The sequence below is a fragment of the Penaeus monodon genome, chromosome 25, assembly GCF_015228065.2.
Source record: "Penaeus monodon isolate SGIC_2016 chromosome 25, NSTDA_Pmon_1, whole genome shotgun sequence".
Classification (NCBI taxonomy): domain Eukaryota; kingdom Metazoa; phylum Arthropoda; class Malacostraca; order Decapoda; family Penaeidae; genus Penaeus; species Penaeus monodon.
In genome coordinates this window covers 34,289,148-34,289,814 of record NC_051410.1, presented here as the reverse complement: position 1 = coordinate 34,289,814, position 667 = coordinate 34,289,148, and the positions used below count along the sequence as shown (strand labels likewise).

Genomic DNA, 667 nt, shown 5'->3' with positions numbered 1-667 from the left:
TGCAGTTACCCAGCACCATGGATTAAGATTGTATTTACCATATTTGGTAAATATATTTTGTATTGTGTTGAAGTTGAGGATTTTTAAATACATAACAGGTAGTTATAGTTATTATATTGTTAAGATAAAAAAAAAATTAATTATGTTAAAACTATGCAATATCAGCGCCAAAGATTGCCACCTGGATAATGGGTTGAGGTGGTTTTGGAAAATGATTAGGTGTATCAAGTATTTCTCTTAACTTTGTACTTTGACTCCAACAAGTGTTCAAAGTATTTTCCATTAATTAATATATGATTATAGATAGATAGATTTAGGTCTGGATGTAGTACTTCAAATTTTATATGCTCCTTGTTACAACTTTCCACTTGATCATTTCAGGATGATATTGTGAAAGATTCTCCTCACCATGATTACCGATCTGCATCACTGGATGAACTGACAAACATTGGTATTCCTGTTGGGTTGCCTATTTTGTCTCCTGGAGACTTAAAGCACAAGTAAGTTGTAATGTCTGTGGCTGTATACATGTATATGAGTGTGTGAACAACACGAGTGAGTGAATGTATGTGGACACAAATGTGCTTTTAATGTATAGAGTTAGGAGTATATGCCTATTGCTAATGCTTATGTATATGCACATAACTCTGACTTTTCAAACATGAGG

The 667-nt window shown here is 33.0% G+C and overlaps 1 protein-coding gene across 7 annotated transcripts in view; it reads left to right on the top strand.

The window, feature by feature from the left end:
- The window catches only part of LOC119589165 (inositol polyphosphate 5-phosphatase E-like), a 12,156-nt gene that overhangs the window by 8,272 nt on the left and 3,217 nt on the right, over positions 1-667 (top strand). For all 7 annotated transcript variants that reach the window (XM_037937754.1, XM_037937752.1, XM_037937755.1 and 4 more), the window contains one exon: positions 382-500. In XM_037937754.1, coding sequence (XP_037793682.1) covers positions 382-500 — 119 coding nt within the window. The remainder of the gene's footprint in view (positions 1-381; positions 501-667) is intronic.